At 66.0% G+C, this 11,035-nt stretch overlaps 1 protein-coding gene across 9 annotated transcripts; it reads left to right on the top strand.

Annotated features, from left to right (window-relative positions):
- Window positions 1-160: 160 nt before the first annotated feature.
- On the top strand, window positions 161-10,452 carry LRRC71 (leucine rich repeat containing 71). 9 transcript variants are annotated; one of them, XR_014304057.1, is made up of 15 exons: window positions 161-488; window positions 3,823-3,972; window positions 4,288-4,413; window positions 4,499-4,574; window positions 4,751-4,828; window positions 6,477-6,545; window positions 6,741-6,900; window positions 6,997-7,080; window positions 7,168-7,257; window positions 7,687-7,830; window positions 7,958-8,048; window positions 8,374-8,462; window positions 9,648-9,815; window positions 10,005-10,126; window positions 10,227-10,452. XR_014304057.1 is itself a non-coding variant. In XM_082703254.1 (15 exons), exons 1-15 carry the CDS (start codon window positions 329-331, stop codon window positions 10,344-10,346), a joined length of 1,671 nt encoding a protein of 556 aa, XP_082559380.1. In that variant the 5' UTR covers window positions 161-328; the 3' UTR covers window positions 10,347-10,452. The 9 variants fall into 9 exon arrangements, 6 of the variants coding, with proteins under 6 accessions (XP_082559380.1, XP_082559379.1, XP_082559378.1 ...); XR_014304058.1 differs by having other exon boundaries at window positions 9,645-9,815; XR_014304059.1 differs by having other exon boundaries at window positions 9,576-9,815.
- The last annotated feature ends 583 nt before the right edge of the window (window positions 10,453-11,035 follow it).

Here is an 11,035-nt window from a genome sequence, read left to right as displayed (position 1 = left end):
CCTCGCCCCCGCCGTGGCTCCGCGGCGCCTCCGCGCTCTCTCGCCCCGCCCCCGGGCTGTGGCCCCGCCCCCAGGCCCCCCGCCCCCGGCCGTGGCTCTGCGGCGCCCCCGGGTGGCCCCGCGCGCTCTGCGGTTGCTCCCGCCCGCCGGCCCGCCGCGCACGGTTGTCCTGGAGAGGGACGCGGAGGCGGCGCCGCCGCGGGCGGGGAGGGCGGTGGCCGCGGAGTAGAGACCCCCGGTTCGACCGTCCCCTGGGCCGGCCCCACCGAGTCCTGTCTGGCCTCCTCGCCCGCCGGGCCGTTCCAGAGTCGCCGCGGACCGCGCCGGCATGTCGGGGGAGGCGAGTGCGCCCGGGGTCTCCCCTCGGGCCCCGCGTCCCGGGACCCAGAAGTCGTCCGGCGCGGTGACCAAGAAGGGGGATCGCGCGACCAAGGAGAAGCCGGTCACTGTTCTGCAGCCGGTGGGCGAGGAGGAGCCCAAGAACCCTGGTAGGCGGGCGGCCGGGCTCCTCGCGCGCTCGGCTTTGCCAGGGCGGGTGGGCGCCGTGGTCGTGCCCGGCGCGCTGCACGGGTCGTGCGGGCCGACGCCCTGGTGCGCGCGCCAGCGGAGCCGGGGGACAGTCGTGTCGTCCCTGATGCTAAGCGCTCTGTGCTCAGCAGGTGCACTACCCGCTCCGCGCACGTGGCGGGGGCTCTGCGTGCCCGACGGCTACTGGCAGCGTGGCCTTGGGCTCTCTCCTTAGAAATCACAGCGCTGGGGCGCCTGGGTGGCTCATTGGGTTGGGCCTCTGCCTTCAGCTCAGGTCATGATTCCGGGGTCCTGGGATCGAGCCCCGCATTGGGCTCTCTGCTCAGCGGGGAGCCTGCTTCCCCCTCTCTCTCTGTCTGCCTCTCTGCCTACTCGTGATCTCTGTCTGTCAAATAATTAGATAAAATCTTTAAAAAAAAAAAAAAAAAAAAAAAAGAAATCACAGCGCTTCCAGCCCGGCTCCTGGAACTCAGCTTGGCCGGTGTTTGACTTGAACTCGATCCTAGAAAACCCACACTGTGGTTTGGGACTGGCAAATGCGATAAGATGTGCCAAGATGCACGAGCGAAGAGGGCCCAGGGAGGGACAAGTGGTCCCGGGGCAGGGGGTGGAAGTAGGGCAGGGCAGCCCGGGAACCCACCAGGAGGGCACTTGGAGTTTTGTTCACTCACTCATTCAACAATCACTTTTTGGGTAGGGAGAGAACAATACACACATAGTCCATTTACATTTTCTGGGGGAAAAAAAAACCACAGGCAGCGTACAAGTAAGCATATGCTTCTGTCCCTTGGAACCCCAACCCAAACCAATGACACATGAAGGGGAATTTATGGGAAGGATTTTTTTTTTTTTTTAAGTAAGCTCCACACTCATGACCCTGAGATCAAGAGACATGCCCTGTCAGCTGAGCCAGCCAGGAGCCCCTCTTGGAAGGCCTCTGGCTTCAGATCCAACTGCTTTGAAAGGGGACAGGGGCTTGCTGTCCCTGGGCTCATGAGAAACCAACACGGGAAGAGGCTGTGATCGTCAGACCTTGGTCAGGGGCCAGTCCCCCCACACCACTCTGTATGGACAATGGCACGGAGGGGGAGTATGAGGCAGGGAGGCGGAGGGTGAGGGGTTTCGGTAGTCCGGCTGGGGCACAGTGGTAGCTGGACTAGAGCAGTGAGGGAGAACAGGTTAGGCTTCCTGGTAATGAGTTCGTAGTCTTGGCTGCGGTGGGAAGAAGAGGACTCCCAGGTGCCAGTAGGTGGGCTGGAGGGCCACTCACTCAGCCAGGAAAGCCTGGAGGGGGGGCATGTGAGAGAAGACCTCGGTGGGGCTGTCAGCTGGACACGTCTGGAGCACTCAAGAGAGCGCAGGGCTGGAGGTGTGACTTTGGGAGCTGCTGAGGTCCCCTGGGCAGGAGGGAAGAACAGAGCACTCGGGATCCAGCCCAGAGCTGTTAGGGGAGTGCAGCTGGCAGGGAAGCCTGACTGGCCCAGCCAACGGCGGGGAGAGAATGCAGGGGACTACTGCCCAGGGATGCTGGACAGGAACACATGGCGGTCAGAGGGTCCCATGTGCTGCGTGGGGCGGAAGCAGGGCTCTGGGCTGGCGCCTCAGCTAGAGTGATGGCAGCGGTAGGAAGGGTTAGAGGAGACGCCATCTGCTGGCTTCTGCTTCTCTAAGGGCAAAGGTGAGGTCTGTAGTGAGAGGAAGGTGGGAGTGTGCGAGAGAGGGAGCAAGAGCAAGGCCCTGTCGGAGCGGCACTGTCCCCCAGGGGACCGCGGGCTCCAGGCAGACACAGAGCATCTCCGAGTCCCGCCAAGTTCGGCACACGTGCTGCCGAAGCGAGCACTGTCCCGTGATGTTCTGTCGGGCAGCGGGCTCCTAGGGCAGCGGAGGCGGCTCTCAGGGCTCTGTCCTGGGACCAGTCGCTTTGGCACCAGCTGCGAAGTTGTTAGAAATGCACTTTCCGGGACTCCCCTGGCCCAGCGGAGTTACAGCCAGCCGGTGGGGCAGGAAACTATTTTGATGGGTTCTCCAGGTGCTGCTTGAGTTCGAGAAGGTCTGCCCTAGAGAAAGGTGGTGTGGGTGAAGCAGGAAGGGTTGAGGGGCTCCCCCAGCAGGGGAACAGCTCCCGCAGGCAGGTGGTGCGGGGAGGACTGCTGTGCGAGGGGGTTACCCCGGGACCCTGAGCCTCCTCTCAGTGGCCCTGCCCAGGGAGCTCCTGGGGTGTCTTGTGTGTCCTGCTCTCCCCATGGCTGGGCGCGGGAGGAACGTGCCTCCTTTGCCACAAGAACCCTCTACCCTCTCTTGTCCCCATGAACGCGGAGCCCCTGTGCTCCCAAACCATCTCCTGCCTGCGGGCAGGTTTCCTGCTGTTAGCAGTCCTTGTCCCCGGGCTCGGCCTGCAACCCCCCCCCCACCCGCGGCCAGGTGGGAGTGATGGTTCGCGGGGGGCTCCAGGCTGCCGGGCCCTTGGGAGAGCAGGCTGGCGCCGGGCCAACCCTTCTGCCTCCCGGTTCTCCCAAGTGCCAGGGACACCCCTTCCCGGCTCCGGGAATCACTTCTTCCTTGGATGCCCATGGGGAGGCAGGAAAGAGCAGGGGCCTCTGGGGACTGCCTCCCGTCCGCACCGCCCTCCGGAGGGGATATGCAGGGCACCTGTCCGCGCTGATGGAGCTCGGGAGCGAACCGACGTTCCCGGCGCATCTAGAAGAGTGCGGGCGGGTGTAGCGCTCTGTACGCCTCTGCGGGACAAACGCACGCCGGAGGCTCTGCGGGCGCTCGGCGTCGGGGCGGGGCGGGCGGGCTGGGGCTGCAGAGGGGCTCCTGGGCTCCTGCCTTTGCTCGCAGCGGGCTTGGGCTTCTTTCCCCGCGTGGCCCTGGGCCGTCCCAGGGAACGGAGGAGGAGGTTGTGCGGGCGACCCCGTGGGAGGTGGAGGACCCCCGGCGGGCGGGCCGCGGAGGGGAAGCGGCCTTGACCCGCGGCTGGCTGGAGGTGCCGCGCGGAGGCTGGGTGCCCCGGGATGTGTGTGGCCCGCGCCCTTCTGGCCCCTTCTCCGGCGTCTGGATTCCGCGCTGTTTGCGCTGCGGGTTTCTACAACGCATCTTACGTTTAGAAAATGGTTGTGAAGACGTTCTCCTGAGGAGGGGCCCCAGCTGCCTCCCCCACCCCCGGCGGGCGAGCCTGGGGACGCGGGGCGGCGCGGTCCGGGCGGGCCGGGGACCCCCAGGGCGCCCGCTGCTCTCTGCTGCCCCCCGGTGGCGACCCCGGGCCACAGCCGCCGTCCCCCCGCCGCCCCGCAGAGGAGTACCAGTGCACCGGGGTCCTCGAGACGGATTTCGCTGAGCTCTGCACGCGCTCGGGCTACACCGACTTCCCCAAAGTTGTCCCCCGGCCTCGCCCGCACCCGGCCTTCGTCCCCTCGGCCTCGATGTCGGAAAAGCCCGCCTTAGGTGAGTGCCCGGGGAGCCCCGGGGGTGTCTGCCGGGGTCGCCCGGTGCAAGCCAGCCTCGCACCGCCGGGCGGGCCGAATGGCGGGGGCGCAGGGCAGTGAGTGCGGCCGTGCGGGGAGGGTCCGACGCGGCGGGGGTGCAGGTGGGTGAGTCTCCGGGCTTCCTTCCCCAAGCCCGGCCCACGCCGCTTGCGGGCCCGAGACGCTGCGCCCCAGGCCGGAGCCACCCCCACTTGAGCGGTACGTCCGTGCGCTCTACGGCCCGCCGCTCCGCTTCCTCGCTCCTCACCCGGGCCCCTCGCACCCCGCCTTGCAGACGATCAGCGCCTGTCGGGGTCTTGCAGCCTCAACAGTCTGGAGAGCAAGTACGTGTTCTTCCGGCCCACGGTGCAGGTGGAGCTGGAGCCCGAGGACAAGTCGGTGAAGGAGGTCTTCATCCGCGGTGAGCCCCGCCCGGCCCCCCCCCGCCCTGCCCCCGCCGCGGGCCCGGCCCCCGGCTGAGGCGCCTCCCCCTCCTCCGCCCGCAGGCTGGAAGGTCGAGGAGCGGATCTTGGGAATCTTCTCGAAATGCCTGCCTCCGCTCAGCCAGCTGCAGGCCATCAAGTGAGGGGACGCGGGGCTGCGGAGGGCAGGAGGCCAGGGTGGGGCCGCTGCCTCCGCGGCTTGGGAGAGAGAACCCCCGGGGCTGTGGGGGGAGGGGCATAAGGGAGGGCGCGGCCGGAGGGGCCTGGGGAGGCGGAGGCGAGGCTCCAGCTGGGTTTCTGTACCCCCGAGTCCAGCCTGTGGAAGGTGGGGCTGACCGATAAGACCCTGACGGCCTTCATCGCTCTCCTGCCTCTGTGCGCACCCACGCTCAGGTCTGAGAGAGGGGAGGGGGTGGGAGGGCCCCGGCCGGGTGGGCAGTTTGGGGAGCAGAGCGGCATCCCTGCCCAGGGCTGTGTTGATTTCTGAAGCTCCAGTCGGACCAGAAGAAGCGGGTCCCCTTTCTGCCGCACCAGGGCCTGGAGAGACTGGCCTCTGGGCTCCGTCCCTCCTCGCCCCCCCCTCCCCCCCCCCCCCGTCCACTCTCTTCCTGGAGCTTTTCCCTCCTGCCTGGGGCCTGGGGCCCACCACCGGAGTGGGGGCAGGTAAGGCGCAGTCCCCCTACTGCACGGGTGCAGAACGGGGAGACAGGAAGTCTGCCTGGAGGAGGCGGTGCTGAGCAAAGCTGTGAAGAGGAAGAGGAGCGAGTGTGAGGTGTAAGGCGGTGTAGTTACAGGTGCCCATGGCAAAGCTGGTTTGGGCGCCCCTTCCCGAGGCTCCCCCAGCAGGCTGGACTTACCCTGCTCCGCGGAACAAACCCCAGGGCCTCACGCTGGCTCGCCCGCCTCGCCCACCGCCCCGCCCCTACTCTTCCCTCCATGGGGAAGGGCGTGTCTGCAGGGCAGGGATGGCGTCCTCTGCAGCTGGAGGTCCTCAACATTGCATAGAGAACACCATGGAACATCACTTGTGTCCATCGTGGCAATTAGAAGCAAATTAGCCAGTAGAAACAAAATGGTAGCGTTCGTTGGAAGATACAAAAATAAGATGAACATAATCAAATCACTTAAAATGACTGTAATCAGGCTTAGGTGAAAGATGAGCCGGCCCCAAAGACTGAAAGTGATACTAAATTGTGGGAGAATTTATTTTATTTTATTTATTTGACAGACAGAGATCACAAGCAGGCAGAGAGAGAGAGGAGGAAGCAGGCTCCCCGCTGAGCAGAGAGCCCCATGCGGGGCTCGATCCCAGGACCCTGAGATCATGACCTGAGTTGAAGGCAGAGGCTTTAACCCAGTGAACCACCCAGGCGCCCCCTGGGAGAATATTTTTAAGTAGAGAAATTTTGTGCCATTAGTTCAGCTTTTGTTGTGACTTGGGAAAGGTCCTCCGTCCCCCTCCCATCTCTGGGCACTGTGGGAGGGGGCACTGCTAGTGGTGGTCCGGTCTGGTCTGTTCCCTATTCCTGACTCACAAATCTCTCCGTGGGGGGTGAGGCGGGTAGGCGGGTGGGGGTGGGGGTGGCTGGAGCTGTCACTGGAGCGTGGGCTGGAGCTGCTGTCCCCTGGCTTCCCACTGGAAGCACGAGGCCTCCCTGCAGGGACAGCCCCGCGCTTTCCACGGAGCCCCTAACGTGGAGGCCACAGTCTTTTTGGAACTTGAACTTAGAAGTGACATCTCACCACTTTTGTCATATCCCATTTGGTCAGAAGTGAGTCATCAGGTCCAGCCACCCTCTGGTGGGGCACACGTGGTGGTCACAGGAATCCTCCCAGAGGCCGAGTCACCACGGGCCACTATCGCTGGGGAGTGACCCCCCCGGCGCGGCCACACTTCTGTCCCGTATAATTTTCTCTGTTGGAAGGCCATCCTTTGAGTCTGTTTCCCAGCTGCGTCCCGGAGACCCACACCTCCTCTCTGACCCCATCCCTCCCTGGCCCCAGGGGCGCCTCCTGGTTCTCAGACCTTCCCTGTCCTCAGGAAGGTGTCTCTGGAGGGTAACCCGCTGCCCGAGCAGTCCTATCACAAGCTCATGGCACTGGACAGCACGTGAGACTCTTTTCTCGCCCCCATCTCTGGGCCGGTTCCCCAGGCCAGGTAATCCTAGTGTCCCCTTCCCTGCCCTCCCCCACCTGCCTACGGATCCACGATTCCTGCCCCTTCACCCTCAGAGGTCCGATCCCCCAGAGAGGCGAGCCCCGACCCCATGTTCCTAGCGAATCCCCCTCCCCACCCCACGGGCAGCATCTCCCACTTATCCCTGCGGAACAACGACATTGACGACCACGGGGCTCAGCTGCTGGGCCAGGCTCTGTCCACACTGCACAGCTGCAACCGCTCCCTGGTCTCACTCAACCTGGGCTTCAACCACATCGGGGATGCAGGCGCTGGCTACATCGCCGATGTGGGTGTATGGCGGGACCTGGGAGCTGGGATCCGGGGACCAGGAGTGGAGCAGAGGGCAGTGGTTCACACGTGCTCCTCCCCACCCTCGCCCCAGGGCCTCAGGTTGAATCGCGCCCTGCTCTGGCTGTCCCTGGCGCACAACCATATCCAGGACCAGGGCGCCCTGAAGCTGGCCGAGGTGGGTGCGGTGGGGGGGGGGTTGCGGAGGAATTGGGGGGGGTGTCCCTGGGCTGGTGGCTGGCGTCTGAGTGGCCGCTTGCCTCAGGTCCTGCGCCCCTTTGAGCTGACACACACAGAGGTGGTGGAGCGCCGCCGCCTTCTGCTGGAAAAGGGGTCTCAGGAGCGCTCACGATCGGTGAGCCCTGCGGCCCTCTGGCCTATCCTAAGCCGGCCTCTCCCAGGCCTGGCCCGTCGTCACCCCTTGGCGCAGGTCAGGTGGGCGTCTGCGCTCTGTCTCCTACCAAGCTGCGGCCAGCAGCGTGTGGGCCAAGGGGATGGCTCGGGTCCCAGCCCCGGAGCGCGAGCTGTTTGCCCACCGGTGGGACGGCTGCTCCCTGGGCCGTGGAGAGGACTGACGCGGAGGAGAGGCAGTGGGAGTGTCCGGGTTTCCCTCCCAGCGAGCGAGTCTGGGCCCCCAGCCCAGCGTCCTCAGCAGCAATGTCCGCGTTTAGGCCCGGAGATGGGGTGGGGTGCTGTCGGTCCCGCTGCCAGCCCGGCATGGGGGGCCCCTCACCGCGCCCTGAGGAGGGGGTGCCGGCTCATCCGTTCCCTTCTGTGAGCACAGCCTTCCTCCTCCCGACACGGGGACTCCAAAGGCGAGAAGAACCCCTTCACGGGGGTCAGCAATGTTGCCCTGTCGGAGAAGCCGGACAAGACGCCCGCCACGAAGACCCTGAAAGGCCTGGGCAAGAAAAAGGATAAGTCAGGGGTGGGTGTGCGGAGAGCCGCGGCCGAGCGGCGGAGGAAGGCGCCCCGCAGCGCAGGCGGTCGCAGGGAGGAGGGCCTGGGGACAACCCGGCAAGCCCGGCTTTCAGCTCTCTCCTTGCGCTGCACAGGACGGGGCGAAGAGAGAGGAGAAGCCGGGGTCAGGGCAGTCACCCACACAGGGGACCCTGAAGAAAGAAGACGCCAAGGCCTCCAAGGGGAGTAAGTGGGGCTGCCCTGGGGCGCGGCTCCTAGCGGGGGGCGGGGGGCGGGGCGCGGGCTCCTGAGTGCCGGCTGGTCCTCTGGGGCGCGCGGTCTCTGGGCCGGTTTCCCCCATTCTGCCCCGACACTGCGCACCCCATGTCCCCTGCCTGGACCCCCGTCGCACTGGCCTGAGGAAAGGGACCCGCCCACCGGGTTCTCTTCCCCGTGCACCCCGTCCCAAGGTTTGAGGAGCGAACCTCCTGGTCCAGTCCGTGCCCTCTGGGGCCCCCGGGCAGTATGGCACCATCTAGGCGGTGCATTTTGGCTCCTCTCCCCACTCCAGAGGTCACCATCCCGGAGCAGAAGCCCAACAAGGGGAAGGGGCCCAAGATAGGAAACAAAGAGAAGCGCAGCTTCCTGCTGGAGTCCGAGGTAGGCTGCGGGGTGGGGGGCGGGGTGAGCGCTGGTGGCGGGGTGGGCGCAGGAAGTCGGGTGCATGTGGGGTGAGCTCAGGGAGCCCAGCGGGCCCCAGGGGCTGGGCGTGGGGTGGGGGGAACCGGGTGGGTGCGGGGAGGCAGGGAGGAGGGTGGGCGCGGGGGGGGGGGAGCATGGTGGGCAGCAGTGACCTCCCTCAAGTGCATGTGGCCAGCCCCTCCTGGAGGGTCTCTCCGGCTTCCACTCATGTCCTACCGTCCTTGCGTGACCCCCGTCCCGGCCAGGCTGGCTGGGGGGCGGGTAGGAGCTCAGGGCTCTCCTTTCCCTGTTCTGTCAACTCTCCCGGGGCCCTGGCGCGGCCAGCCGGCCCCGGCTCTCGTCGGCTGGGCTCCCTCTCCCCGGTCGTCCGCGCCCGCGTCTTACGTCCCCCTGCGCACCCCCCCCCCCGCCCCCGTGCAGGGCTCCTGCTCCTGGGGACGGGTCTGACACCTCACTCTGGAGCCTTCCCGACTGCTGCCCCCGCCCTCAGCTGCCCCAGGGTCTGTGTCCTCCCCTTCTGTCTCCCGCACAGGCAGGGAAGGGCCTCTCTTGGGAGTCTTGTCTGCCATCAAGACAGGATCCTACCAGAGGGGAGGGTCAGGCGGAGACGGGCTGGGGCCGCATTACATGTTTTAAAAAATTAATTTGCATGCCCAACGTCGGGCTTGGACATCAGAAGCGGCGGCTCAGCTCCTGGGCTGGAGCCAGCCAGACCCCGCCCCGCCCCCCCAACCTTGTCCCGCCCATCCTGACCGCCGGCCGCTGCCCACCGCTCTGTGGGCGCCCCCTCGCTCCCAGGCGCGGCCCTCATCACTGCCGCGGGTGCCAGGGAAACCCCAGTGCCACACGACGCTTTGGCTCTTGCTCTGGCCACTTCCTCTGCCTGGACGGCCTTTGTCCTCCACCTCCTCTGCTGTGGCCCTGGGGACCTGCCCCAGGTGCTGCTCTGGGCTGGGGGCCTCCTCTGGGCCCCACAGATTCTGGTGTGTGTTTGTGTGTGTGTCCGCCCTGGCTCCCGGCTCATGTTCCAGGGTTCCTTCTGGGGGTGCAGGCTTATCTCTGTACCCCCAGCACGGAGGACAGAGAGCGCAGCCGTGGGCTGAGCCCCTCGGGTCAGCTGCAGGGGTCCTCCTGCTTCAGCAGCTGGTCTCCGAGCCTTCAGAGGTGGTTAACCCTCTCCTGGAGCCCGTGGAGCACCGAGAGGGGAAAGTGTTCATGCCTGGGAACAAGGTCCTTCTGCACCTCAACCTCACCCGTGCGTGAGCGCCCCTGCTGTCCTCCCCCTGCGGCCACCTGGGCCCCATGCAGCAGGTGGGGGGGGCAGCCCCGACTCGGTGGAGCAGAGCCACCCCACACAGGGCTCGGGGGGAGAGCGGGACAGGCCCTGCTTCTGGCAGTTGGTGTCGGGGGAGAGACGTGGGTGGGGGGTCAAGGCAGGAAGGCCAGAGGGGCGTCAGAGGGTGAGGGGCAGGGGGCCACCTGGGTCTCTCCCCCCACCAGGAAACCGCATCACCGAGGTGGGGCTGGAGGGCTTCTTGGCCACCGTGCAGCACCAGGCCCAGTTCTCCAAGTCCAAGAGCGCGGCCAAGGGCCCCGTGGGGCTGCTGTGCCTGTGCCTGGCAGTGAGTGCCCCGTTCCTGCCCACCCCCTGCCCCGACCTGGGAAACCCAGAGAAGTGATATTATCCCCTTGTCACTTGTCACCTTCCTTTCCCTCCCTCAGAAAAATTACTTCTCCCCGCAATGTCCCACGTACACCATGATCCAGGAGCTGATGCTGCCCAGGGACCCCCTCAGCAAGGCCAAGCCCAGAGAGGAGGAGCCCGCGGCGTCCTCCACCTAGCCCCTCCCCCATCTCCCTCTGAGGTCCGGGGCTGCCCAGTGCTGGTGGCCTGGCTTCCCTGGCGGAGCTCTCCAGTCATTAAACAAACTGTGATTGCTGTGCTTTCCCCCCTGCTGTTGTCTGAAGACTTTGTTCCAGAACTACACGGAAGGTTTGGACTTGGTGTCTGTTCCTGTCACGTGGCCTGAAATGGCCGAAGGGCTTTGCAGCTCTCCTGGGATGAGATCGGGCCCTTAGGCTCGGGCGGCCAGGGCCACCACACTCCGGCCTCCTCGGGCCTGCGTCTTGCTCTTTGCCTGTGTTCCCTGGAGGACACGGGACGCGCCAGGACCCGCATTCAGCCTCTGGTCTCAGAGGACGCGGCGGGGTGACCTTGGACAGGCCCGGTGAAGGGGCTCGGGGAGGGCTCAGGCTCCACCCCTGCAGGCCCCTCCTCTTCTGCGTTTCTCTGTCGGCTCAGGTGCCCGGTCACTTTGGAGATAGGGACTCGGCTGGGGACATGGAGAATTGGAAGGCTACTCCGGAGAGGGTGTTAAGTCTCTGGGCATCGATGTGGCAAAGGCCAAGCACCTCGAAGCCCACAAAGCCCAGTGCATTTGCCCGCAGGTGATGGCAGCCTGAAGCCAGGGACGCCCCAAGGGGCGGGCCAGAGGAGCGTGGAGGCAGGTGGAACCTGGCCACAGCGATGC

This window comes from Mustela nivalis, assembly GCF_964662115.1.
Source record: "Mustela nivalis genome assembly, chromosome: 16".
Lineage (NCBI taxonomy): Eukaryota > Metazoa > Chordata > Mammalia > Carnivora > Mustelidae > Mustela > Mustela nivalis.
The sequence above is the reverse complement of the archived record's forward strand: the minus strand, read 5'-3'. Positions and strand labels throughout refer to the sequence as shown.

What these genes read in the sequence shown, in the direction of transcription:
- LRRC71 (XM_082703252.1), top strand. Translation starts at nt 329, where the DNA reads ATGTCGGGGGAGGCGAGTGCGCCCGGGGTCTCCCCTCGGGCCCCGCGT. An exon ending in CGCCAAGGCCTCCAAGGGGA is followed by an intron (nt 8,049 to 8,373) that starts GTAAGTGGGGCT and finishes TCCCCACTCCAG; the next exon opens with AGGTCACCATCCCGGAGCAG. An exon ending in TGCTGTGCCTGTGCCTGGCA is followed by an intron (nt 10,127 to 10,226) that starts GTGAGTGCCCCG and finishes TCCCTCCCTCAG; the next exon opens with AAAAATTACTTCTCCCCGCA.